General features: G+C 39.3%; 1 protein-coding gene across 2 annotated transcripts in view; it reads left to right on the forward strand.

Annotated features, from left to right (window-relative positions):
* Window positions 1-25,496, forward strand: part of nlgn4xa (neuroligin 4 X-linked a) — a 108,630-nt gene that overhangs the window by 27,224 nt on the left and 55,910 nt on the right. For both annotated transcript variants that reach the window (XM_057817952.1, XM_057817946.1), the window contains one exon: window positions 7,421-7,573. In XM_057817952.1, coding sequence (XP_057673935.1) covers window positions 7,421-7,573 — 153 coding nt within the window. The remainder of the gene's footprint in view (window positions 1-7,420; window positions 7,574-25,496) is intronic.

Genomic DNA, 25,496 nt, shown 5'->3' on the forward strand with positions numbered 1-25,496 from the left:
TGATCAGTTTTAAACATAACTGTCCATCCAAATCATTTTTGAACAAGAATAAAGTACTGTAGTAGAAAATGCTTGGCTTTATTAAATACTTCTGTTTATCTACCTTAGCTGTGACTCTTGGTGGACATGTAAAAATTACAAACTCCTCATGATCACTTCTGGCATTTAATTTATATGTCTCAAACGCAGGGGTGAAAGTGGGCGGGAACGGTCAGGAACACAGTTCCGGTATAAGATTCAGGGCCGGAACGCAGTTCTGGTATAAGATTCAGGGCCGGAACACAGTTCCGGTATATGGTACTTTGATTCCGAAAATATGACGGCAACTGTCAAAACGCTATGTAAAAAAAAATAATAATACAAAGCTGCAACACATGCATTTCATCTCCAAGAAGAAAATAATCTACCAACATCAGATTTACATACACAAGTGTTAACAACAAGCATAATAAAGTGCTTGTGTAGGGTAATCCGTTTCCACCGATATTTATTATTTATTTTATTCCACGGACGGCATGGAGGTTTCCCCAGCTGCTGCAGTTATCTGAGTCTGACGATGACAAGTCACGTCAATGTGCGAATGCACGCAGCAAAACAAAACGCCTGGACTCATTTATCTGTTCAACTGGCTGACATACCGATGTGATCACCAGAGATAGTTAGCTCTGACTGGTTCAAATGTGAATCTTTAAGAGCCAGGAGGCTTATTTAAGGTGGCTTATTTATCATATTTAGTTTTATTTGCTCTGATGGGGAGGTTCAGAACATTTTAGCTGTCAATGTGCACTTTGGACTTCTATTTGTTCTTTTATGTTATGCTACTTATTCATTTCCTTATGATTTAAAAAGTCCGTGTTTGCACGATCTTCAAAATATATACCATTTCACTCTGCATAATATAAGTCATTTGTACGTATTTTTCTGAATGTACAGTCTGTTACTTATATCTTTATTATTAGAAAACAACAAACAACAAAAAGTAAATGTTTACATTATCTTCAATTTTAATATACATCCTATGTTCTTAAGTAGTTAAAATTGAGATTCGGCATTTAGTATGTGAGGAAATGAGGGAAAATAAAAATTGGGAGATGGAGGTTGGGGTTATAGCTGTTTTTGTTAAAGAGTATGTAGCGGCAAAGGGGGTGTGAGACATCAATAGAACCGTTATGTGCCAAGATAACAAATATTGATAAAGTTAACAAAAAAATCAATCACATTAATGAGCAATTATCGAAAATAGATCGAAAGTTACGAACATTCCCGAAAGTGTTTCGGAAACAGCCGAATGGGGCGGAGGCGTCACGACAAGTGATTGACAGTTGAGGCGGAGCCAGATGCCATTGTTTTTTAACGACAAGAGAGTAGCGTTGGGGTTTGTTTGACCAAAACATCACAAAAATGGTTCAAAACTGCTGTGCTATGTGGTGTACAAATAGTTATTTATCGGAATATAGTATCCATGAGTTCCTGAATGCGAAAAAAAAGCTGGACTACACAGACAATGGGTAAAGTTCGTCCGTGCAAGGAGGGCTAATTTTCTAGACACAGCCTCCGGCACGCTTTTCTGTGGTGCGCATTTTCCACCTGAAAGCTTCTCGAACTATGGACAAGAGAAATCGGGTTTTGCTAAAAGATTGCTGCTCAAAGGAGATTCGGTGCCGACCATACAGGTGCAGCCACCTAAATGTCCCGAGATATCAAGAAAGAGGACGATGAGTGGCAAAGGAGGCTAAAGCTAAGCAAAGGAGGGGAGCAGCCAAGCTCGAAATGGCCAGAGTGAGTACTCTTTTATAATAAAAAAATGTCACGCATTGGATACAGGACTGGACGCATGTATAAATTATCGTTCGTAAAATATATAGAACAAATCCTCTGATCCCATTCATATTTGTGTCTGTTGGCAGAGCGAAAAGCTATGATAGCGCAATAAATGATAATTATTCTATGCATTCCTTTATTTTGCAGTCACGGTGTATCAGCTTCACAAAAAGAAATGCAAAACAAATCATTGGTGTTTCCCACACGATCTGCTGCCGATGTTTCATCAGTGTCATTGCTCCCCTCGATGACCGTTTCATTACGCTGCATTGGCGTTCGTTTGGGCTCAAATTGGTAACCTAAAACACCGATTAAAGCTTTGTAACTCTCCTCGTCACCATTGGATGAACATTCGTTACGTCCTTCTACGCCGGATTCGTCGCTGAAACTAGAAACGAAATTGTCTGCCATCATCGCCGCCATTCAGTATTAAAGCACTGAGCCTTTTTCTTGTTGAAGAAACACCCCTCACTGTCAATTCTGAATTCTCTTTTATTGACAACGAGGGGTGTTTCTTCATGAGGGAACCTGGAATATGTGCAGGACGAACACAATGCATCAGCATAAACAGCTCAAAACACCCCTCACTAGAAGGAATTGATGCAGACAGGCGCTGCCCCCCTAGTGGCCGGTGGCACTCTCTTCACTTGTCGTGACGTCATGCACACAATCTGCCAGATCGTTTTAGCTTGACAATCGAGCCAAATTTCTCTCATTTTCTTGAGTGTAATTACACGAAGTGGCATGATATGAATACAAAAGGCACGCGTTTATGGATAAATGATGGAATATTAAAATTTTCACAGGGCACTACATACCCTTTAACTTTTATTTTGCAAATCATTGAAAAAATACAATTTTGAATGAAAATATTTATAGTATAGTTATAGAAATAACTGACCAAAAGTTTTCTTTGCATTACAGTAGTTTTGACCGCCTCCTCAAAAAACATAAATAAATAAATACATTAATTAATTAATCAAATTTCTGGCTCCATGGGAACCTTCACGTCGGGGAGTTCTGGTAAAGAAATTCTAACCACTTTCACCCCTGCTCAAACGTCTCCACACACACACATTCATTCCAAAGCGGCTTCCTTGCAGAAACTGTTTAACAAGTTAAACGATGATGGACAGCTGCTGTGCTGTGATGTCCGCTTCTTTGGCAAGATCAAAGATACCAGCATCGTTAACTTTAATAAGCAAGTGCTGCAGTGACTGTGAGGTTCAAAGAGCTGGGAAAGGGAGGGTGTGAGGCCTTGCGCAGAGCAGAAAGCAGGGCGTATGTGGATTAAAAAAAATAAAAACTATCGCACGTCCTTGCGATGGGACTATCGCGCACGCACACATCGCGATGGCGATGTTTAAACGATATATTGGTCAGGCTTAGTTGCCACTGATGGCAGTAGACGTCCAATCCATTTCAACTGAAAGGGGTTAGGAGGGAAATGATTGCTGCCAGCCAATCTAGTCAAAATGGATTGGAGTCATTGGCAGCCAATGACTTAATACCGTATAATTTCTAACTCAGCTAATATTTTCATAATCCTTAAATGTTAATAATAATTAATATCCCAGGCAAAATGGATTGGACGTCTTGTGCCATCAATGGCACGCTGAAGATGAGCATTCACAGACAGTTATACCAGTTTAAATGAATTTGACATCCATGCAAATGATGCTAAACTGACGGTTAAACTGAAAATTTTAGCAGTTTAGTTCAGGATATTCAATCTACACGTGAACGATAAACACAAAATGCACTAAAGCCTTCACTGGTAAGGCTAAATTTAGTTTTTCTGAAGGCGGTACAGTGAATGAGTGGTCTGCCTCGCAGTTCTGAAATCAAGAGCTCTGGCCTTCATGTGTGGAGTTTGCATGTTCTTCCTGTGCCTGCGTGTGTTTTCCCTGGTTACTTTGGTTTCCAACTCTCATATGAAAATCACACATGGAGGATCTTTGGACGCTCCAAATTCTCCATAGGTGTGACTGTGAATGCAAAATGTTTTGGTTTTTTTGTCTATATGTGCCCTATGATTGGCTGGCAACCAGTTCAGGGTGTACCCTACCTCCTGCCAATTTTTAGCTGAGCCAGGCTCCAGCCTAAATATTTATATGAATAACATGAACTTCATGATGATTTAAGTGTCACAGTGTCATAACTATGATCAGGTTGCAATAAAGAATGAAAGACACTGAGGAACAGTGAGACATACACTGCATTATATTTATATACAATATATCAATTGTTGCAAAATGGGCAATGGATGGTAATATCTGAAAATAAGTTCACATAGTGCATTTCTGTTTCTTCCTGAAATTTTATTTGAATGCTTAATACCCCAAATTTATTGTGAGGATTGTATATATAAGATTTAAAGTTGTATTGAGGGTGACTTTTAATGGAGTGACATTTGGATTGTGCATTAGGTGTCTAATTACTTTACAGCAAAGGGCATGGTTATAGGATAAAAATATAACACTGTAAGAATTTTGACTATCAGATTTACTCCATTATAGGCCAAACCTACAGTTTATTTACGTTTTTTTTTTTTTTTTTTAGCATGAGGAAGAGATGCCCTTTATGGCCTGTGACATGCATTGAATCGGTTAGCAAGGATGCCGACTCATTTAATGTTGTTTAGTGCAAAAGACATGCTGTTTAATTTATAATTACCAGCGACGCATCAACTAATCACCAGGTTTAATCACAACTGGCCTAACTGCAAATTAAACAACAGGAACAAATGGGCCGATCCACAGAGGAGACAGATGTTGAGATTGTCGGCTTATAGCAGTCGGGAATTCTTATCAATCTGGAGAAGAATTTAAAGCCTCCCAGCTATCCCGTTGTGTTTGTGTATAAAGGATTGTTGAAAAAAAGAAAAAAATACAATATTTTTTAAAATGACTGTTCAGATTGAATCAATGTTGTTTTTTCCTGCTGCTTACTACTGAGAGGTATGACAGTGAAATCTCTTTCTGACGGATTTAAAAAATGTATATAAATGAGAAAAACACTTGAAGTCTTTTTTTTTTTAGTCATAGAATGATAAATTATTGACTTTATTTCCTCTATTGTTTTACTTGGGAATCTACTATCAATATACAACAATGGTGGAGTACATTTGGTCATTTTAACGTCATTTTTAGGGCATTTACTCAAATGTGATACTAAGAATGAATGGATTTTTAAACTGGAACTGTATTTATACAAGTGTTGTCAGTAATCTGATTACTTTCTTTCACTAACGAACAATCTAACGCGTTCATTTTTCCAACCCAGTAATCTGATTAAAGTGTCACCTTTTTCCATTTTTCACCACATGCAAGAACCTTCTTGGGATCCATGTTGATTTCTCTCAGAAGAACATCCGCCATGCTGCCAACTTGCAGAAAAACAATGAAATTACGACGCTGCCGTAAAACGGCAGCATATGTTGAGACAAATGACCAGTCCAAAAAATTTTACGACGGATTTTGAAAGGTTGTATGTCGATGCAGTCGTATGTTGAGGTAGCATGTACAAAAACTCAATCTGCCAGCGATAAAGCTAATAAATAATAAAAATACTTTTTTTTTTTTCAATATGGGTTACTGCATATAGATTGGGGGAAGGGATTGAAAGAGAATATAAACACTAAATAGATTTTCTGCTGTTTGCAAAGGCACATAAACTTTTTTACTTTGTAAGGGAATATATTTTAAAGGATTTTTTTTTTTTGTTACAGTATTTGAAATAGGCATGTATGTACGCATACAGCAGTGCTTCTCAATTATTTTCTGTTACGCACCCCTAGGAAGACGTAAATGTTTCGCGCCCCCCCAAACTCTGCCGTCACTGTAAATAGTATCATTTGTCTATAATATTACTATTATAAGTACGCCTCTGCCTCACATTGTATCCTTTTTTTTTCTATTAGGGAAAATAACAGATCAACTTACAAAGTATAACTTTATTAACATTGTTTTGTTTGTAACAGAAAAGACAACGCGCATCAATTTGCCTGAATTTTAAAAAAATAAAAAAGTCACATCCAAACTGTAAAAATACACTCAAGGTACATTTTTGACCATTTGATACTGAAAAATAAAATCAGTCAATAATAACAAATTCAAATTGATTAGAAACAATAACTCATGAGGACAATATGCCAAAAAATTTGACCGAAAAAAACAAAACTGAATAGAAGAAGAAAAAAGTGTCATTGGACAGAAGAACAGTTTTTATTTTCGCTGCTCCCAGTGTCACATCCAGTTTGCAATGATGTGGGGTTATATTGCACCGAGCATGCTAACAGTGCTCACTGGTTTACTGATATAACACTGACAAAGCGGGACGATTGATGGCAATATTCGGCACGTTTTCGCTAAAAAACAACCAAGCGGCTTATCAATGAGATTGGGGTCTAATGTCTTTAAGTGGCGTCTTACTTGATTTGGCTTCCGGCTGTCCGCTATAACCATTTTTAGACACAGTAAACAGTGGTCTTTCGTCGTCTACCACTCTATTAAATGTCAAAGCCAAAAGGCAAACGGCCCGAAAAAAGCGCATTCTCGGCGGCCGAGGGAGAACCGTAGGTGAGGGCGGTCGTCGTGACAATCCCAAGCCGAAAATGGCACTTCTTGGGCGGTCACGTGAGAACCGGAGAAGACAGTGGGTCGCTGCGTGAGTCCGGTGTAGGTTCACTAAGTGGAAAGTAAGGGGAATAGGATAGTGCACCTACACCGGCCGGAAAACGGCTTTCGAAAACGGCGCACAGCTCTACATGAGTCTCTTCCGTGTGCTCTTGCTTACTTCAAAAATACTGTGCGCACTTTGAAAATGAGAGCGCCACTGCCACCAACTGAGTGGATGTGCAAGTACACTTTAGTCTAGTACGGCAAAAAAAAAAAAAAACATGTTCCCCGAGGTCACACGCGCCACCCCTGGCGCGCCCCACTATTTGAGAAGTACTGGCATACAGTAATTCAGGATATTTTGTATTTAATGTACACATTCTGTGATTTGCTAATCAAGGAGTGCTTTATATTGATTGCCTTAGAAAATATTAGATAAAATGAACACACCACTTCTCAAACACAATTCAAGTCATTCATAGAAAGCTGCTTCCCAGATAGCAGACCGACATTGAATAAACGTTGATTTTCCATCAAAATCATCAATATGGTTGACATAGAAATTTTCGACGTCAAGTGACACTGAACAACGTTTTTCTATGGTATGTCAGGCGATGGTTGGATTAACATTGTTTTATAGTTGATGAACTAATGTTGACAAATAGTTGATTTATGATTGACCGGGAAATATGATTGAAAGGTCATTGAAAATATGGATGAGCGGGCGTTTTAGTTGAAAACATAACATTGAGTCAGCGTTGTTCCAATATTATTAGTAATCGAAATGACATTTAAGTTTGTAGGGATTTCAAGTAACAACATTAATTGAGGGTGCAAAAGTGACGTTGATTCAACGATATAAGATCGACAGGGGAATGTTGAACCAACATCTATTCAACGTCGGTCTGCTATCTGGGTTATTATATACCAACAGTGTGGTGTGGTAACATTTCATTCCTGCTTTCTCATCTTCTTTGCAGATATTCATGATGAGAACGGCTTGAAGCCGGTCATGGTATATATTCACGGGGGCTCCTTCATGGAGGGATCCGGAAACATGATTGACGGCAGCATCCTGGCAAGTTACGGAAATGTCATTGTCATCACAATCAACTATCGTCTCGGTGTTCTGGGTGAGTGCCCCAATTGGGACCTTTTGATTATTTTGCATATGGTTAATTTAGTCTTTTAAAGGGACATTGAAAGATAATGATTTACTCTCACTATTTCACCAATCAGTGAGGTGGAGGACATTTGCAATATACGTGCAAGCAGAACAGACAAGACAGCACAGCCCTGTGTTAAGATCTTTTTAATTACATTTTTCAACAATTTTTATACCGTGTAAAACACTTACAGCCAACAATACTGTGTGGTGGTGTGTGCATGTTTTGTTGTAAAGCAAATGATTTTCCAATTATTCACAAATTTCTAATTCACTTTACATGTGTCGACATTGTAACCGTTTAAGTGAGAGCAAACATGTCACTGCTTCATTTGTTAAAGTAACATTTTGTGTGTGTATGTGTGTGATTTTAGCCAAATGGTAGCTCCATGATGATTTTGCTACATTAGGATGAATAGCACCTCTTATCTGGCCATGGCAACCAAGCATCACCCACTTGTTAACACCTTTAATGTTGTGTTAGCAAAAGTCACATATTACCGGTTGCTTCGGTACTCATTATTAGGTAGTCATTTGTTGTTGGACATCACCCATTAGGCCCTTTTGAGAATCTTACTTGTAAAATGACATTTCATAGACTAATTTTTGTGTGAGTCGCTAATGGTGCAGTGGTACATTCAAACATAAATCGCCACTGGGAAATTTCGAAATTTCTACACCTTTTTAGATGAAGGGTCAGGGAGCACTGTTTTTTTCATGAACGCATTTGGAAGTATCACGCAGGAGCGAGGTTGAAGGGACTGAGGGCATGCTCGACTGCAGTCGTCGAGTTGTGATTGAAATCTTTAGAAAATAACAACGAAAGCCTGACATCGTTATTTGGGATGTTAAAATCATTGCTCAGTTGCGCACTCACCACTTGGAAAATATCAAATAGAAATATAGTGTAGCACTGCATATATTTCCTGGAAGTGGAGCCAGTGGAAGGCACATCCAGGGGACATGTAATTAAACAATGGCCGAGACAGGCAGAGCCTCTCAGGCCGGCCGTTTCATGAGTCTTTCTGTCCTGGAAGTGGTGACAATTTTGACAGGTGAAAAAGTCATGAAACTGATTGTTCACCTCAGTGACTTGGGGTACTACGCAGTTCACTTTCATGGTTTAATTTTCCCCTACGCTATATATATACTTTTATATATAGTCGGCATTGAGGGGCTAGCCCAGCAGCTGGCTGAGGTGAGACTTGACGTGCGAGACAAGCTCTGTAATAACGCCCATATTTGTGCAATCAGCAATGGGAGGATCACCAATGTGCACAGAATTGAAGCATATTATTACGACGTACATTTGAAGGTCAAAGAAAAATGTGTGAATGCACCATCAGCTCATCAGAGCTCATTCATGTCAAGCGAGCCGGCCGGTTCCATATTTAAAATTTGGGTTGGCGGAGCGCCAGATGCACTCATTAAAAGAGTCAGAAATGGCTAGCGAGAAATAGATTCCCAACCTCTGTTATAGACTCTCGAGCATGGCCTGGCTGCGGACCGGTACCGGTCCGTGGTGCATTTGCTACGGGGCCGCACAGAATTAATAATTTATGAACGACTGCATTCTGGCTGAATTAACTTTGGCCTGTGCCCATTGACACACTAATATCCCTGTCTACTCTAGATATAATACTACAGGATAGAATGTCGTCATAGAAATCCATTGAATGGACTGTTAACCGTACATCTTGTTTTGTATATCTATGCGCGCTTGTCCTCGATAATAACATATGATAGGGTGGGCGCATCACATTTGTTCCCGAAAATAATTAGCCCCCACACTAGAATGACTGAAAAACAGACGTGTATGGACAAATTTTTTACTGGGAAAAGGACACCTGACAAGCCAGAAGATGAGCCTACAATCTCGAAGAAAACAAAATCTATGCTACTTCCTAATCACTAAAGACCCACGAACTGCGAAGAAGTGGATTCGTGACCCAATTCTGAATAAACCGAGTGATTCGAGCATGTCTGTGCAACAGGAGGATAAGCTTATAGCGACCGCAAATGACGGTGACCTTAAACATCTTGATCGTTCGCCTCAATTATTTACAATGCCGTAATGCCACACTGGCAAGGGTGCACTCCATGACATGACTTCCTTTATATGATTATTATACGGAGACACCAGTCTATATTAAACGGTGGGTCCGTAGTTTATAATATCAGACAGCCACCTAGCCTGTGCAAAAACATATACGGAGAAGAGATACATTAGTACATGCCGTATAGTCTAACTACAGTAACTACACAGTTAAGGTCATGATCCGCCCAAGTGGAGACATAGCCAAAGTCAACTGCGATAGGATCCCTGACAAGGAAAAGTTGTGTTGATAATTGAGGGATGGATTTTTTTTGGGGAGATCTGAGAGTTACCCAGTCATACAATCTGCACCGAAATGCTCCAAGTATAAAAGACCCCAAACAGCAAATGCTAGGTTGCACGTTCACTTTAACAGATTGCATGTGCTGTTTTTGAGCATGATTTATGAAAATAACAATATTTTTTTGGCCTTCAAAGCACTTTCCTCGTTAGTTTTTCAGCTTTACTGGTTGCAACAGTTGTAAAGAATATTCCAAAAGTAAAACAGTGGATTTGAAAGACAAGAGATTAGAGTACAAATCTACCGTGCAAATAATATCAGCACAACCTTAGTTTGGTTTTATTTCTTCGTGTTGAGGTGAACCAAAGGAGCAAAGGAGCTGATACTCAATTTGAATTTATTAGTATTTATTGATTTTATTTTTAAAAAAAAAAAAAAAAAAAAAAAAAAGCACCTTGAGTGTATTTTTACAGTTTGGATGTAATTGTTTTTTTTAAATTCAGCAATATTGCACTTTAGGTCTTTTCTGTTACAAAAAAATGTTAATAAAGTTATATTTTATTGTAGGTTGATCTATATTACTTTTTTCTAATCTTAAAAAGGACACAATGTTATGCAGAGCTGTACTTACAATCATTTTATAGACTAATGATATTATTTACTGTGGCGGCAGAAAGGCTGGGTGGGTGTGTGTGTGTGTGTGGGGGGGGCAAAACGTTTACATCTTCCTGGGAGGGCGTAACAGAAAATAATTGAGAAGCACTGTTCTAGTGTCTGGCTCCCAGTCAGCCCTTATTTCATCCAGAAACTCCAATATTGAATTGATGAGACAATGTGTTGGACACATTTTTGGAGGCAGTGGAAAAATATTTACACAGGTGGAAGATTTCTCCAACTCTCTTTTTGCGTGCGCTACGTTGACACCCCCTTGACCTGATTTGAAGTTGCTTTTCTCATCCACTATGTAAAGACAAAATTAGCCTCAGGTTTGACAAATAATATTAGGTGCTAATTGAATCTATTTGCATTTACTCCTTCCAGAATTCTCAAAACTAACTGTGCATCTTCCTACTGTCGCCAAATAGCATTTACCCTTTATTTTTAATGCATTTTTTCTGTCGCAGTGATACAAGTGTGCGTCTTTGTGTGTATGCATGTACTGCTCCGCTCCATTTTACTTGCCATTCATTACAAGGCCGAGCCTGTCTGAAACACTCACTATATTTAGTTACCAGGGAGCCAAGGGGAGAAGATGTTCTTTAAGCGCTATGCCATGTTGAAAAGCATGAAAGAAGAGAGAATCCAGATAAGAATAACATACTGAAAGAAACCTCAGTGGAAACTGGAATGTTGCAAGTTAATTTGAGGGTTTGGATAACCTGCTCCTCGGAAACGATGCAAGCAATGAAAAGATAAGAAGGCTTGATTGACTTTAAAGTCCAACTGTCACCTCAGGGGGTATTTTACTGAATGCGAGTGATTGGACTTCAATGAGTCCCAACCCATTGTCCTTTTGTTAGTAAAATAGAGTGAAAAGAAGCGCAAAACACAGGGGCCGTTTACATGGTGACTCTCCGAGAATAAAAAAAAAAATAAATTTGCATTTGCGTCTCCATTTGAACAATGTCACAATTCCGCATGAAAACGATGTAGTATTAATGCCAGGCATGAGGGGGCAGTGCAGATTTACAGGGCAACAGAGAATAATGCACTTTGACCCCACCAAGCTCCCTCAGCCCGGGATAAAAATATGCCCACCCACTCGAAGCAATGTCATTTTTCTTTTGCTCAAAAAGGCACAAAAATTGAAACGTTCAACATATTTAATTTAGAAATATTATTAAAACAGTAAATTAAAGCCGGCATTCCACAATATTTGCTGTTTTTAATGTTTAGTAGCACTGCTGCGCATGCCCAATGTGACGTGTACGAGTGCTGACGTTAACGGCGCGGTCTCACGCCGCAGGAGCCTTTGATATGCATGCAGAGGAAGCCCCCCTCAACCCCCCGCAATCGGATTCTTCCACTTTGGAGGCAGGATTCAGAATTTTTCGTCTTCGCCGACACCATATGCACGCGAGGCAAGTCCGCTACTCAGTCATTGCGTCTTTGTGTCGCAGAGTCGCCATGTAAACTGCCCCACAGTTTTAATCCCATTTTGCTGTTGGCCAGGAAGCCAGAGTCATTAACCAGAAGTGATGTAAGAAAAGGCAGACTTTTTTGCACTCAGCCCCATCCGTTTGTTTCATTGCTATGGTGGCCAACATTTTTGTTGTTTTTATTTTGTTAATATGTGTTGTGTATGGAACAATCGTTAATACTAATTGTGTAGGACATTGCACCAAAAAAATACTCGGCCAATATTATCCTCTATTTATTTCTGTCCGAACAAACGGTGAGCTGAGTGGATTGAGCACATAGAAGTAGGCCGGCTGGTAAGTAACCAGTGGTTACAGTGTATCACAAAAGTGAGTACACCCCTCAAATTTCTGCAGATATTTAAGTATATCTTTTCATGGGACAACACTGACAAAATGACACTTTGACACAATGAAAAGTAGTCTGCGTGCAGCTAATATAATAGAGTTAATTCATTTTCCCCTCAAAATAACTCAAAATATAGCCATTAATATCCAAACCCCTGGCAACAAAAGTGAGTACACTGAATGGGAAGTACGTACATCCCAAAATGTCCAAATTGAGTACTGCCTGTCATTTTCCCTCCCGAATGTCATGTGACTCGTGACAGGAGTGCTGTGAGCATTGCTGCAGAGATTGAAGAGGTGAGGGGGTCAGCCTGTTAGTGCTCAGACGATACGCCGCACTCTACATCAAATTGGTGTGCATGGCTGTCAATCCAGGAGGAAGCCTCTTCTGAAGACGGTACACTAGAAAGCCCGCAAACAGTTTGCTGAAGACATGACAACAAAGCACATGGATTACTGGGACCATGTCCTATGGTCTGATGAGACGAAGATAAATTTGTTTGGTTCCGATGGTCTCAAGCATGTGTGGCGGCAACCAGGTGAGGAGTACAAAGATAAGTGTGTCATGCCTACAGTCAAGCATGGTGGTTCGAATCACCTCCCCCCCACCCCACCTCTTCAATCTTTGCAGCAATGCTGAAAGCACCCCTGTCACGAGTTACATGACATTTGGGAGGGAAAATGACGAGCAGTACTCAATTTGGACATTTAGGGATGTACGTAGTTCCCATGCAGTGTACTCACTTTTGTTGCCAGGGGTTTAGATATTAATGGCTATATTTTGAGTTATTTTGAGGGGTAAATAAATTAACTCTATTATATAAGCTGCACACATACTACTTTTCATTGTGTCAAAGTGTAACTTTGTCAGTGTTGTACCATGAAAATATCCGCAGAAATTTGAGGGGTGTACTCACTTTTGTGATACACTGTATAGTACGTTACAGAGAGTGTGCAGTGAAAGCCACTCTAAGAACCTGCCATAAAGGTGTTATCATGCAATGATACGTAGTTCTAATGATAAGGTAAAGTCTTCTGAGCTCTCCCAACATATATTTTGGAGAAGGTCAGTTTATCACTTCAAAATATTAAAGGGGTGGGGGTCAATTGAAAGAAATGGTTATTTACCCGTTGGCCTTGATAAGTGATAATTTTTACTTAGGAGAGTGAGGGCAACACAGACTCACAGTTAAGGTTATAATGTGTTTATTTTTGTCACTTCTATCCTTAAAAGTTACTAGAATTCAGTGATTATTATATGTCTGACAAACGAGCATGTAGCAGTGATTTACATCCTAATGGTGTACTGTTTCAACAAAAATAATACTTTATAAAAATTACAAAGCACTATTTCAAATGTTTTACTTTATACTGTAAAACATACTAGTAATTGTAAAACATATTAGTGCTGTGTTTCACAGGGGAGACGTGTCAATAGCGAGTACAGCTATGCAAAGTCAAACAGATATTATTGAGAGGAAAAAGAGAGTTTTTCCATTCGTAGTGATTGGTTTCCTGGCAACATGCAGCCTCTTCATACTGACATTGTGCACAGTTTGTCAGTGGTTGGTGGCAAGAAAGCTCTTATAAACCTGATCCAATCTGTACTGACTCAATTAACCGACGAAGCGAGGAAAAAAAAAAAACAAGTCAAGTTTAGCAGGTTTCTGCCTTAACCAGCTGGTCAAGAAGAAAATCTTTTAATAAGATACCTGAGAGAACACTAGCATTCGGTCTAGGTGTGAAACATGATTTTTTTTTAAGTTGATGTTTTCATTTGGAAAAGAAGAGCCACAATTATTAAAAAAAAAAAAAACAAACAAAAAAAAGGCAACGCTCCCATCTCCAAGTGCAATAGCTAATACAATGACTAGATAAGTGCTGCTATTTCAGACTTACAAATGCCAAAATATTCCAGTCGCTGGGCCTTTTAAGAGTCTTTTTACATTGCTTTGGTGTCTTATGCAGTTTAAGCTTGCTCCAGAAAGGAAACCTTTCACAGAGAGATTGCTCCATAGAGCCTGTTAATGCGTTTAAAGATTGCAGCAAGGGTAAAATCTTAAAATGACATACCTGTACTATCGCACACATAGCTAAATTAGACATTCATCAAGATTCATGAATACCGAAGTACATCTTATCTTTGCAAAAGGGTACAGATGTGGTGGATGTCACCCAGCGACTTACAATCACAAGAGCTTTCGACAGTTCATTTGAAGTGCTTGAGTAGTTATTAAAATTGGTGTCTTTACGTGGTACTACCAAAGGCACACATTTTCAACACTGGTAATGGTGTTGTCAAATGAATTCATGAATAAATGTTGAAGAGGAAATATTGAATTTATGCATGTTTCCTGGCATGAAATCTGCTGACTGTGTTCATTCTGCAAGCTCGTTAGAAAATAACATTTTATTTTTCCCGTTAAATCAACTGACATTTCTGTTTTAATTTCTGGCCATTAAAACAAAACTACAAATCAAATCAATTGATATCAAGTTACTTTTGATATGGAGCAGTGTAGGAACTCACAATCAAGTGAAATCATAGATTTGTGTCTGAAACATTATACATATCAAGATCATCTATGTTGTTCTACTAAAAATCATCAGACCTTATGAAACAATTTCCCATTCACACTTGTTTTCTTTCAATAAACATGGCTTACTGACATTACCTTTATCTTGGATATGAAAGTGAGGGCATTCATTCACATCAATGATTTTTCAACATAATGCTGTCAACTTAAAGTGCGTATGACACGAGAAAAAAAGTCTTAAATAGGAATATTATGTGAATTATAATCATATTTTGAGACGATTCGACTATATACAACAATTTAGCAAAGCGCAGATGACGAGAAATTAGTCTTTTAATCTGCTGGTTAGCCAAGCCTACCATTATAGGGCTGTAGCGTCCCCAATAGGTGGATGACGTCAGCGGAGTCACGATTTCATCTGATTTAGTATGCAGCCCATTGAGGGGGAATTATTGACAACGAGGACAACTCGACGAAGAGAGCCGCAAAATGTTATTGTTTCAGTCTCTCTACTTCAATATTTTTACAGGATATTCTTTTTATCCAAGTATTTTCCCCAATAGCTAAATAAATGGCTTGAGAAGGACCAGTCAGCCCGTTGAGGGGGAATTATTCAGAACGAGGAAAACATGACGAAGAGAGCCGCAAAATGTCACTGTTTCAGTATCTCTACTCCAATATTTATACAGGATATTATTTTTTTTATCCAAGTATTTTTCTCCAATAGCTAAATAAATGGCATGGTCATGACAAATAACAGTCTTGTGCTGAATGGAATATGAAATAATAAAAATGCATTTATTCAAGACGACATTTGATTACTCCAAATGGTCAAAACTGTCAACTTCACCTTTACTGTCGCACCTCCCGAATGATATTTTATGCCATCTAAATCAGGTTTATGTCATTTCCCTTCCCCGGCTTCGGAGAATGTAAACAAACCAAGAGGTGTGAAAGCTAGCCGACATGCTAACCCTAACCGAGTGATGTTTCAAAGTCTTCGAAGTGGAAAATCACACATAACTAGCCCGGATAATTTCACATGACGACTGGTTTGTCGATTGTCTTTGCTGATCGGCAAACCTCGCGGCGGAGAGCAATTTACAGCTAGTTCCTAGCTACTACAGACAGGGGAGCTCACAGGGGAAGCAGATGGACAATGACCGCTGCCAGTCAATGACAATGGCATGCCAATCCATGATCAAACGTAAGTAGTCCTTTATTTAAAGAAAGTTTGTACTGTTTACTTTGTAACCGCTGTATTCGCAGCTATTTTTAACTCAAAGTTGCAATTTCTAATCGGTCGGAAAATTTTGACAGAACACCGGGCGCATGAAGAGGGGAGTAAGCCGAGTATAGTTCTCTCCCAGCGGGGGGTATGTGCAACAAGCCGCCAAGGGGGCAAGGACCATGTCAGCCACAAAATGCAAGCCACCTACATATTAAAATGATCCCAGTATTTGACATTATACAAAACACGATGTTTACTCACTTCCTGGTAAGTCCAATGGTCCCACAGTAGTAGGGCTTGTTTTGGCCAATATCTCCCGGTGAATGGGTACCTTTTGAAACCCCAGAAAGGCGCACATGCCTCTCCCTCTTACAGCAAAATTTTTCTGCAGCCGTTTGGCTGGCGTCATGTGAAAAATAAACGTATTAATCCGCAAAATCAGCTAAATCCGCAGTCCTTCTCATACAACAGTACGGCTGTATAGTGAAGAGGACTCCTTCCTCCGTACACATCACAGCGCCCTCTTTCTCAACTCGAGACTGTTGCCGAAATCACTCATTTTCATGGCGCGGGATTCAAAAAACTAAATAAATATAGTGATCGCTTCCACACACATCCAAGCGGTCCATTTCATTCAGGAGCATAAAATACTGCGTGTATTATGAAATAAACATGCTTTTTCGTGTCACAGGCACTTTAAATTTCAGCCTATCAACAGTATTTGTGAATCTTTTAACTGAAACCTGTCAGCTAATAAGAGAAAAGGTTTCCTAAATAGCAGAGAATACTAAGCGATTAAGGGGATACTGTATGTTGAGAAATATTCAAATTATACTGTTTCTGTCTAACGTGAATACACTTTTTGAGCAGATTTTCTACAGGCCATATATGACCAAAACATTTCCCAAAAGGCCATTTTCAAGATTCGTGGTGCGTTGCACCAGAAGACAGTACCATTTCCAACAAGAATTAGCATATTGGGAAATCTTGTCACGTTGCTACTGTGAGCTAGCTGGTGGCATGCGCCTCTCATTGCAGCATGGAAAGCTCTCTGTTAATATATTCCAGCCACCAGAGGCTTTAAGCAGATATACCTTCGTGGCTAAAACAAGTAGGAATGTGTAGGCATTAGAAAATTGCTGACGAAGTAGCATAAATTTTTCAAAGCAACTTGCTTTCACATGCCTACAGCGTTTAAAAGTAGAAAGGCTTGCTTTTATTCTTTTTTTTAAAGATTTTTTTTATATATATAAAACCTATTTTAAATACATCGTGAGAATTATATTCATTTAAATTTGGCAAAATGTTACATCCAGAAAACAAAATTTTACTCACTTCAACTAAGAATTTAAGATTTAAGCCAATACAAATAAACACGTTAGTTAAAGTAAGTCACCTCAAAATGAACAATTCCAAAACAATCCACAGGAGAGAGACAGTTGGAACTCCTATTTGCTAAACTGGTCAAGCATGATACAAAAAATTTTAAAAATCACATCTGAGAATTTACTTCCAAATCTCCAGTACATTATTTACAAGTGAGGATGTGATAGTCCCGACTAGGGGTGCAGCTATCGAATATTTTAGTATCGAGTGTTCTACTGAAAATTTCCTTTGATTAATCGAGTAATTGGATAAAACATTTGTATTGGTGAAGAGCAATTATAAATAAATAAATAAATAAATGAGAAAACAAAACATTTCACCTAATATTGAACCATTTTTAGACAATCAATGTCTTTATGTTAGATGTAGATTGCTGAAAACAGCCAACATGTTAGGTTTTGTGTTGGTTACCTCCTAGTGTGTCCCTGTGATTGCCCATTGATTTCACCTGTTGTGCCTGCTCCTAGTGTATCCTCCAACCTGCCTCCTCCTGTCGCTCACCTGTTCCTCGTTACCTCTTGTCTGTGTGTGTATATAAGCTCCCAGTTTCTTTGCACTCTTTTTTGCGTCATTGTCGATGTCTATCCCAGTGTCGATATCTGCTTCTGAAGCCCTCGTGTTCCTGCATTCCCTGTTTGAGTGAGTTTTGATGCCTTTTATTTAATCCCCTGGCCTTTTGTTGATACTTTGTACTTTTGTTAATTATCAATAAACCAATTTTGAGTTCACAGCTACCCGGCTGTGCCTTCTTGCCTTGCCTTGGATTTGTTTCCCTGCTTTTGGGTCCACACCGCTCCTCCACCCTCAGTCCTTGACACAACATTTTCAATCTGAGATGTGACGAAAAAAAAAAAAAAACAACAAATTCACTCAAAAATTTTTAGATCTTATGAAAAAAAAATCTTATTTCTTACCTAAAAATGTCCTTACGCTTGATAACACACATCACTTAAAAGTTAGCGGTTTTTCCCATGTGTTTCAATTGAATTTCAAAGTCCTGATAGGATTTGGAGTTTTTGCAGTGCTCAAAATAAATGTATGATATCTACTGTATTGGAGCACATTTGGCACCAGTGGTACTTGGTGTTTTATCCATCAATGACTACTGAGCTAAAATTGACAGCTTAATTATGTTTTTATTTTGCACCCTCATCACTCTACAGCGCTGCGTTTTTACAGATTAAATAAAGCCTGTATGAAAGACATATTAGCCATACATCAACAGTAGTCATAATTGCTATAAATCTAGCCCTCCGCAGGGCTAACGTTAAATTAGCAAGGTACAGTAACGTTAATCTTATTTATTAGCAATACGGTAGCATAATGTTACCTTGTCCCAAGTATCGCTCCTTCGCTCTCGGAGTAAACGTGATGCCTTTGTTTTGGAGTGGGGGCGCTCGGCCTTGGCTCCAGGGGCGGTCATCGGTTGCGGGGTCCAGTTGGGGGTGCGGAAGCATCGGCGGGGCCTCGGGTAGCTGAGGCCAGGTGGGAGTAGTGTTATGCAACCGCTGTCCTACAGTGAATACAGTACATGAAACAGTGTTCGCCTTGGTCTCCAGCTTGAAATGCTCCCACACTTTTGACATTTTCTGCTTTTTCTTTGTGCCATTCTCTTTGCTTTCGTCGGCTTCTTCGTCGTCACCTCTATATTCATGTGTGGTTGAAATCAAATATACAGTGGGGCAAATAAATATTTAGTCAACCACTAATTGTGCAAGTTCTCCCACTTGAAAATCTCCCACTCCTTTGTTGCCCTGGCTGTGTTTTTGGGATCATTGTCATGATGAAAGACCCAGCCACGTCTCATCTTCAATTCCCTTGCTGATGGAAAGAGATTTTCACTTAAAATCTCTCGTTACATGGCCCCATTCATTCTTTCCTTTACATAGAACAGTCGTCCTGGTCCCTTTGCTGAAAAACAGCCCCAAAGCATGATGTTTCCACCCCCATGCTTCACAGTGGGTACGGTGTTCTTCGGATACAATTCAGTATTCTTTCTCCTCCAAACACGAGAACCTGTGTTTCTACCAAAAAGTTCTATTTTTGTTTCATCTGACCATAACACATTCTCCCAGTCCTCTTCTGGATCATCCAAATGCTCTCTAGCGAACCGCAGACAGGCCTGGATATGTAATGGCTTCGGCAGGGGGACACGTCTGGCAGTGGAGGATTTGAGTCCCTGGCGGCGCATTGTGTTACTAATAGTAGCCTTTGTTACTGTGGTCCCAGCTCACTGTAGGTTATTCACTAGGTTCCCCCCGTGTGGTTCTGGGATTTTTGCTCACTGTTCTTGTTATCATTTTGACGCCACGGGGTGACATCTTGCATGGAGCCCCAGATCGAGGGAGATTATCAGATGTCTTGTATGTCTTCCATTTTCTAATAATTGCTCCCACAGTTGATTTCTTTACACCAAGCAAAGAGTGAAAAGTTACAGAAAACGTTTGGCCTCCGTTATTGCCAACAAAGGGTACATAACAAAGTATTGAAATGAACTTTTAGTATTTACCAAATACCTTTTTTCCACCATGATTTGCAAATAAATTCTTTAAAAATCAAACAATGTGATTTTCTATTTTTTTTTTTCACATTCTGTCTCTCATGGTTGAAGTTTACCCATGTTGACAATTACAGGCCTCTCTAATCTTTTCAAGTAGGAGAACTTGCACAATTGGTGGTTGACTAAATACTTATTTGCCCTGCTGTATCTGCCGCTTCACCCTTTTTCCTCTACGCACGTGACGTCAGCGTGTTGTGCCGCATTAAAAGTAGTCGGGGCAAAAGGTCATGCTTAGAGCTGACAATATTAAATGATTTCTCGAGGCGGATAAAATACCTCGATCAGTTTTTAAAATTGAGTTACTCTAATTGTTCGAGTAGTTGTTTCAGCTCTACTCTTGACTATTTTCATCCTCAATATTCTGATATCTGGAACCATATTACTTCCCAGCTAAGCAGGCACTGTCCTCTCTTGTGGTACTGTTTTCTTTCTCCAAGTATCTTCAATCACCAGAGTGCAGGCACACGGTCGACCCGCACCCGTTTCTTTTTACTTCTTCGTAGCTCCTCTGACTCTCTGCAAGGACAAAAATGGCTGGCAGGAGGTTATGACCACTTCAACATTCTCTCTGCCTCCTGGTGATGGAGTGACAACAGCAGGAAATGTGCAGCCGCTGTCTCATGACAATTGTCACAGGCGACTATCCACTGTGGTCATGATTCAGATGATGAGGTGATGCCTTCTGACGTGACACAGAAAGGCTGCAGCTGCACTTCAGACTCTCGCTGTGATGAGGGAGAGAAACATGGCCGGCACACATGATTGGGATGAGAGTTGGAGCTTCAGTGGCATTGGTAAAACACTCAATAGTAAGACAAACGAATCTCAGTGTGTGACTTAGACCACGTGCGGTAAATTATGGCCTAGACTTTACACGTCTGACAGGGCCCTTTCTATTTTTTGTGATGCTTTTTGTGATGCCTTCATTCATCATCGACACAGTTGTGGATAGTTAAGATAATTGCTGTGGCAAATGAATTTCCAGCAATTGCAAAATTGAACTGTGGCAAGCTCATCTTTGCCACCAGTGAAAAGGGCTCATCATGTGTGGAGGATGATGAATGGGAACAACAAATGGCTTTCGCTAATTGAACATTGAACAAAAACCACAAAAGAAAACAAATAATGTTTCACAGAATTTGGCCATATATTTAATCTCCAAAACATTTCAGCGCACAGAGCCAAGCGGCACAATTGTTATCAGTCTTTAACAGTTGCTTTCTTATTTTCGCTGCAACTCAATTTGTACAATGTGAGGCTTGCTTTCCTTTTGTTCTGAAGTGATGCACATCTTACGATGACTTGTACTTGTAATTCCATGGAATGGGCGAGTACTGATTCCAAGCACTGATTTTGATACCGGAATTATTTCTAGGCAGCGAGTACACTTGAATGATGTCAATGTCAGCTACCGATATTTAAAGCAACAAAATCTTGACCTTGAATTAGTTCTTATTGCCCGTATCCAGAATCTGCAAACATGAATGTGATTCAGAAAGAAAAGCTTATCTTCCTTTACAATTGTCCGTCTTTGTAATCATTGAAATACACTGTTTTGGTTATGACCATTGTTTGTGCCATGACTTATTTGTACCATTGCTTTTAGAGCCAGTGTGAGAATGCAGGTATAAATGAGTGTCTAGTCCAGGGGTCCCCAAACTACGGCCCGCGGGCCGGATACTCTACTTTTGGTCCGGCCCCCTGAACATTTTTTTTGTTTTTTCAACAGTGTTATTTATTTCCTGGCTTTTTTCTGTGAAGAACCCAGATAGGGTTCTTTGGTTATTATCCATTTAATTAATAGTGTTATTATAATTTATCATTATATTATTCATTCATTCATTTTCCATGCCGCTTATTCCTCACGAGGGTCGCGGAGGTGCTGGAGCCTATCCCAGCTAACAACGGGCAGTAGGCAGAGGACACCCTGAACTGGTTGCCAGCCAATCGCAGGGCACAAGGAGACACACAACCATTCACGCACACACTCATACCTACGGACAATTTAGAGTGTTCAATCAGCCTACCATGCATGTTTTTGGGATGTGGGAGGAAACCGGAGTTCCCGGAGGAAACCCACGCAGGCACGGGGAGAACATGCAAACTCCACACAGGAAGGCCGAAGCCCGGGATTGAACCCTTGATCTCAGAACTGTGAGGCAGATGTGCTAACCACTCAGCCACCGTGCCGCCCTCATTATATTATATTGTATTAAATTATATTTAGGGCTGTCAAACGATTAACATTTTTAATCGAGTTAATCACAGCTTAAAAATTAATTAATCGTAATTAATCGCAATTCAAACCATCTATAAAATATGCCATATTTTTCTGTAATGATCGTTGGAATGGAAAGATAAGACACAAGACGGATATATACATTCAACATACTGTACATAGGTACTGTATTTATTATAACAATAAATCAACAAGATGGCTTTAATATTATCAACATTCTGTTAAAGCGATCCATGGATAAAAAGACTTGTAGTTCTTAAAAGATAAATGTTACTACAAGTTATAGAAATTGTATATTAAAACCCCTCAATGTTTTTGTTTTAATAAAATTTGTAAAATTTTCAAACAAAAAATAAACTAGTAGCTCGCCATTGTTGATGTCAATAATTACACAATGCTCATGGTACTGAAACCCATAAAATCATTCGCACCCAAGCGCCAGCAGAGGGCGACAAAACACCCAAAAACACAAGTAACAAATGGACATGACACGGTGCTGTCATTTTAATCTGTTTGAGCGGGGCATGTGCGTTAAATGCGTCAAATATTTTAACGTGATTAAAAAATTAATTACCGTCCGTTTACGCGATAATTTTGACAGCACTAATTATATTATATTATATTATTATTATTATTATTTTATTTACTTTTGTTCTGTGAAGAATCCAGAAAGGGTTATTTGATAGTGGCTTTCTGAAAAACAATACATTTTTACATTTAAGCACTCCTGCAATCGTCACACTTTTTCTGTAACAAACTGACCCGGCCCCTCATCAGAGAAGGGAAAAGTTATGTGGCCCTGGCCCCTCACAGGAAAAAGTTTGGGGACCCCTGGTCTAGTCCATTGGTTCTTAACCGGTCAAACCCCAGGGGTTCGGTGAGTCAGCCTCAGCAGTTCGGTGAAGGTTAAGAAAAGCAGAGCCCTATTTTGTACGCTGACTAAATCTAGGCAAAGTGGCGGTTTAGACCAGGTTTTGGACTGCTTAGTCCCCAATTTACAGGCATTATTCCAATTATTTCAACTGCTAGCCCTCTATCTAATGGGAAGAGAAATTGGTTTGCTAGGTGGAAGGTTTACTTGCACTCGGTATGGGGAAGTATAACAGACCTACAGGCAGCGTCAACTGATAACTGGAAAAAAAAAAAACATCTGCGACATTTTACGTCACGAAAATAGTATCTAAAGCAAGGATACGACAATAAAATGAGAATGTAGACCTGAAAACAAAAGGAACAGTGTGAAATGAAATGAGTTTCATTTAATTAATCATAATTAATCTTCATTTAAAATAATTTGTTGTAAATTAGAAATCTGGAAGGAATTTGAACAAGAATTCCTTTAGATGTTAGCTTGCTAGGTTTTGAATTCGTTAAAAAAAATGGCTGTATTACGAAATTCCGAAAGGTTCGGTGAAGGCCCCTGTGAAACTCGTGGGGTTCGGTACCTTTAGCAAGGTTAAGAACCACTGGTCTAGTCCATCAGTGGCATATTTCCATTGTACCTGGGTTTTATTGTAGTATGGCAAAAAACTCACAAGAGGCTTGAAAAGCAGTTTGTGTCCTTGCACACGAATTTTAAATGAACTACTTTTAATTATTTATTTACTTGCGTTTTCAAACTTTAAGCAAATTAAGTCACAAGAAAAAAAATAGTCTTTGAATAGGTCACTTACCCTAATTTCCAGAGTATTGAGCGCCCCTGATTGCAAGCCTCGCCCAGTACATTTTTAAAGGAAAACAATTTTGTACATACATACGCTTCTCCTGTTTATAAGCCGCGTCTGCCATAGTAACATGAGATATTTATGAAGAAATACACAGAGATTTCTAAGTTTTAATAACAAACTTCAACGAATCGGGTTATAAATATAGTGCGTGACTTACGGGAGTAAGGGAGGTGTGGAAGAGCAAGAGACATGCCTTGCTGTTGTTGTGGGGGTGTGTGCGCGTCGGTTGCTGCAGACAGCAGTCGTGTGTTGTTCCACGAGTTTCTAAAGGTGCACGATCATAATCGGTCCGATAATTATCGGTCCGATAATAGGAATTATGACATCATCCCAATAAATCCAATAACATTATATATTATCGGGCCTATTAATAATATTTTTGGCACGGTGTCGGATTGGGATGTGTGCATTTGTTTCCACCCCTATTTTGCCAGTATGCAAAGTCTTGTTACTGTTCTAGAGGCCGTATTTTTCCTTCACTGAGTTATAAACCTTACTATGGCAATTAGCAAATGTTTGCATTTTACAGTGTTATGTTTACAAATTCTTGAGAGGCCTTTTGGTTATTGATAGGCTTGCTGTGCTATATTTGCCATGTTAAGAAAGTTGTTTCATCGACCAAGACGACAAAAGTCTCCTCTCCTGTTGCACCAAATGTTTTATCTGTTGACAAAGCAAACCTGTTGGGTTTATTTTTGTTTTAGATTAGTGCTCATTGTTTAGGGGAACACATCGTCAAATATATTGACTGATTGATTGTGATTGACTCAAATTATATTTATTTGAAAAAAATATTTGGGGCACTTATTTTGAAGTCAAAACTGTTCTTGTCTTTGTTTTGTTCATTATAATAATGTTCATGTCATCATGAAAATTCTGGTTCGGTCAAAGTCAAATCTATGCTGAATCAACCATTAGTATTTTCGACCTACAAGTGTTCAAAAACTGAATATACATTGAAAAATTATAAATACTGTATATTATCGGTTATTGTATCGGTATCGGCCTTGAGGAGCAGGAAGTTATCGATATCGGTTTCAAAAAATGGATATCGTGCACCTCTACGAGTTTCCAAAATAAACAATTGCAACCTAGCTAAGCGGGTGACTCTTTGTCAACGTTACAATACCTTAACTTTTCTTTCCAAAGAGCGACAGCAAAACGGCACTTAGCTGACTACTCAAGCTTACTCCTGTGCGTGTGTCGTCCTCATCGTCATGGAGCAGACCGGCTTTTCGAAACCCGTTGGTGATGGTGGATTTTTTTTACACTGCTCCACACTGTCAGACTTGTGCAAAAGTTGCTCTTCGCGTGCGGCCAGTTTTGGTAAACGATCTCTAATTTAAGCCTTCAATTCAACTCGGCACGTCATATCCATTTCTTCTAGCA

Source organism: Corythoichthys intestinalis, chromosome 2, assembly GCF_030265065.1.
Source record: "Corythoichthys intestinalis isolate RoL2023-P3 chromosome 2, ASM3026506v1, whole genome shotgun sequence".
Classification (NCBI taxonomy): Eukaryota; Metazoa; Chordata; class Actinopteri; order Syngnathiformes; family Syngnathidae; genus Corythoichthys; species Corythoichthys intestinalis.